The sequence below is a fragment of the Penaeus chinensis genome, chromosome 12, assembly GCF_019202785.1.
Source record: "Penaeus chinensis breed Huanghai No. 1 chromosome 12, ASM1920278v2, whole genome shotgun sequence".
In the NCBI taxonomy this organism is placed as follows: Eukaryota; Metazoa; Arthropoda; class Malacostraca; order Decapoda; family Penaeidae; genus Penaeus; species Penaeus chinensis.
Genome location: NC_061830.1, coordinates 5,486,318 through 5,490,128, shown reverse-complemented (window position 1 = coordinate 5,490,128; position 3,811 = coordinate 5,486,318). Strand labels below are relative to the sequence as shown.

The window sequence follows — 3,811 nt, the reverse complement described above, 5'->3', positions numbered from 1 at the left end:
ACTGTTTTTGTTGCCGCCGACCGAAGTAAGAGAAAAGGAAGGTTAATGATTATCAAGGTAAATAATGAAGAGCTAAGAAAGAAAGAAGGAAAAACGATGGCGGAGTCACGTGACCACCCGAAGACCACCATCACATAATGGCGGGTGTGGATTATTTATATATATATATATATATATTTTCCTTTCAGCCAAATTCACTCGCGTTTGGGTGTTTCTCATCAATGGCATCTGTGCAGTGTTATTATAACCCGTGTTAATGTTTTTTGATATTCATAGATTTGTTAAGATAAATAAAGAAAACGGGGGAAAAGAAACCGCGGGGAAAAAAAATCGTTCAAATCGTCGGCTAGTGTGAAGGGGGGGGGGGGGGGGTAAAGTTCAAGAACTTGAAAACCATTAACAAAAGAACACGAAAACAATTCAGAAGTGCTAATAGGAGTTTGAAAGAACGGAACGGAACGCTGGATGGGAGGAGAAAGGGAGGAGCTTCAGGTCACGGCTTCAGGGTCTCTCTCATCGACGCATTCGGACACGGTGAGTCTAACCCGCGCGAATTTTTTTTTTTTTTTTTGCTTTCCTAATTTCATAAATATCTGTGTTTGTTTTTCTGCTAATTTTGGCATTGCAGAGGTGTAATTAAGTATATATGACAATACTTTTATAATAGGGTTCAAAAATATAGAGAAAAAACAAATAACTTTATTCAACCTAATTACATAGTTTTATTTCTCCTTCAATATAAAGCGAGGAAAAAAAAAAGAAAAAAAAGAAAAAGAAAACTAGTACAAAAGAAAATCAGATTGTAATACCAGAAGTTAAAACTTAAACGAAAGGTTAATTAATGTGCAGAACCTTTTTTTCTAAAGACCACGAGCTTAAATAGATTTGTCGAAAAACTTTCTGGCCAAGTCTTGAAAAGAAATAAAACGAACGGTTGTAGGCTGAGTCCGCGACCAGATAACTAACTGAAACATCATTTGGTTTTATTTATTTATTTATCTGTTTGTTTTAACTGTTTGATTACTTAATCTTATTGTCTAGAGTGCCGTTATTAATTCTTCTTAACAAGTGTAGGGGGAACATTAGTTTGAATCCTATCCCTACATTAACAACAAAAGTTCAATTGACAGACACAGAGGGATAATGAATAAAGAAGGACAGAGATAGACAGAGAGAGAGAAAGTGAGAGAGAGAGAGAGAGAGAGAGAGAGAGAGAGAGAGAGAGAGAGAGAGAGAGAGAGAGAGAGAGAGAGAGAGAGAGAGAGAGAGAGAGAGAGAGAAAGTGTGTGTGTGTGTGTGTGTGTGAGAGAGAGAGAGAGAGAGAGAGAGAGAGAGAGAGAGAGAGAGAGAGAGAGAGAGAGAGAGAGAGAGGGAGAGAGAGAGAAGGAGAGAGAAGGAGAGAGAGAGAGAGAGAGAGAGACAGACAGGTAGACAGAGAAACAAAAGACAAAACAACAACAACAACAACAATCTAAAAACACAAACACAGACAAAAACAAAACAAAACAAAAAGAAACGGCGTTTTCTCTTCGACAACCCCCCCCAACCCTTCCCCACCACCCTCCGACCCCTACCCCCCCTTACCCCCCTCCTGATCCCCACCTCCCCCTCCCCCAACTCCCTTTTCCCATCCGCTAAGAACCGAAATAAAAAACGCCAACAACACTCATAGCATCTCGCAAAGTAGGGATCATTCCGAAGCAAGACGGGAAGGGAAAAGGCGGGCAGAGGCTGGAGATGATAAGAACCGGAGATGCTCGATGCAGGAGATGCTGGGTGATGAAGATGCTGGGTGATGAAGGTGTTGGTTGATGAAGATGCTGGGTGATGGAGATGCTGGGTGATGGAGATGCTGGGTGATGATGATGCTGGGTGATGGAGATAATGGGTGATGGAAATGCTGGGTGATGATGATGCTGGGTGAGGAAGATGCTGGGTGATGAAGATGCTGGGTGATGGAGATAATGGGTGATGGAAATGCTGGGTGATGGAAATGCTGGGTGATGATGATGCTGGGTGATGGAAATGCTGGGTGATGATGATGCTGGGTGATTGAGTTATGGGTGATGGAGATGCTGGGTGATGGAAATGCTGGGTGATGGAGATGCTGGGTGATGGAAATGCTGGGTGAGGAAGATGTTGGGTGAGGAAGATGCTGGGTGAGGAAGATGTTGGGTGAGGAAGATGCTGGGTGAGGAAGATGCTGGGGGTCTAGATGCTGGGTGATGAAGATGCTGGGTAATGAAGATGCTGGGCGAGGAAGATGCTGGGTGATGATGATGCTGGGTGATGAAGATGCTGGGTGATGAAGATGCTGGGTGATGGAGATAATGGGTGAGGAAGATGCTTGGTGATGAAGATGCTGGGTGATGGAGATGCTGGGTGAGGAAGATGCTGGGTGATGGAGATAATGGGTGATGAAGATGCTGGGTGATGAAGATGCTGGGTGATGGAGATGCTGGGTGATGAAGATGCTGGGTGAGGAAGATGTTGGGTGAGGAAGATGCTGGGTGATGATGATGCTGGGTGATGAAGATGCTGGGTGATGAAGATGCTGGATGAGGAAGATGCTTGGTGAGGAAGATGCTGGGTGATGAAGATGCTGGGTGAGGAAGATGCTGGGCGAGGAAGATGCTGGATGAGGAAGATGCTGGGTGAGGAAGATGTTGGATGAGGATGATGCTGGATGAGGAAGATGCTGGGTGAGGAAGATGCTGGGTGAGGAAGATGCTGGATGAGGAAGATGCTGGGTGAGGAAGATGTTGGATGAGGATGATGCTGGATGAGGAAGATGCTGGATGAGGAAGATGCTGGGTGAGGAAGATGTTGGATGAGGATGATGCTGGATGAGGAAGATGCTGGATGAGGAAGATGCTGGGTGAGGAAGATGTTGGATGAGGATGATGCTGGGTGAGGAAGATGCTGGGTGAGGAAGATGCTGGGTGATGAAGATGCTGGATGAGGAAGATGCTGGATGAGGAAGATGCTTGGTGAGGAAGATGCTGGGTGATGGAGATGCTGGGTGATGAAGATGCTGGGCGAGGAAGATGCTGTATGAGGAAGATGCTGGGTGAGGAAGATGCTGGGTGAGGAAGATGCTGGGTGATGAAGATGCTGGATGAGGAAGATGCTGGGTGATGAAGATGCTTGGTGATGAAGATGCTGGGTGAGGAAGATGCTTGGTGATGGAGATGCTGGGTGATGAAGATGCTGGGCGAGGAAGATGCTGGATGAGGATGATGCTGGATGAGGAAGATGCTGGGTGAGGAAGATGCTGGGTGGAGAAGATGCTGGATGAGGAAGATGCTGGGTGATGGAGATGCTGGGTGATGAAGATGCTGGGTGATGGAGATGCTGGGTGATGGAGATGCTGGGTGATGGAGATGCTGGGTGATGAAGATGCTGGGTGATGGAGATGCTGGGTGATGGAGATGCTGGGTGATGGAGATGCTGGGTGATGGAGATGCTGGGTAATGGAGATGCTGGGTGAGGAAGATGCTGGGTGATGATGATGCTGGGTGATGGAGATGCTGGGTGAGGAAGATGCTGGGTGAGGAAGATGCTGGGTGAGGAATATGCTGGGTGAGGAAGATGCTGGGTGATGATGATGCTGGGTGATGAAGATGCTGGGTGATGAAGATGCTGGGTGAGGAAGATGCTGGGTGAGGAAGATGCTGGGTGAGGAAGATGCTGGGTGAGGAAGATGCTGGGTGAGGAAGATGCTGGGTAATGGAGATGCTGGGTGAGGATGATGCTGGGTGATGGAGATGCTGGGTGATGGAGATGCTGGGTGATGAAGATGCTGGGTGAG

The 3,811-nt window shown here is 46.7% G+C and overlaps 1 protein-coding gene across 1 annotated transcript in view; it reads right to left on the bottom strand.

Annotated features, from left to right (window-relative positions):
- Positions 1 to 2,057: 2,057 nt before the first annotated feature.
- LOC125031350 (ataxin-2-like) overlaps positions 2,058 to 3,811 on the bottom strand; it is a 5,873-nt gene continuing 4,119 nt past the window's right edge. Inside the window, exon 2 of the mRNA XM_047622058.1 lies at positions 2,058 to 3,811. This exon is cut by the window's right edge and continues 87 nt beyond it. Within this exon, the coding sequence (XP_047478014.1) occupies positions 2,058 to 3,811 (1,754 nt within the window).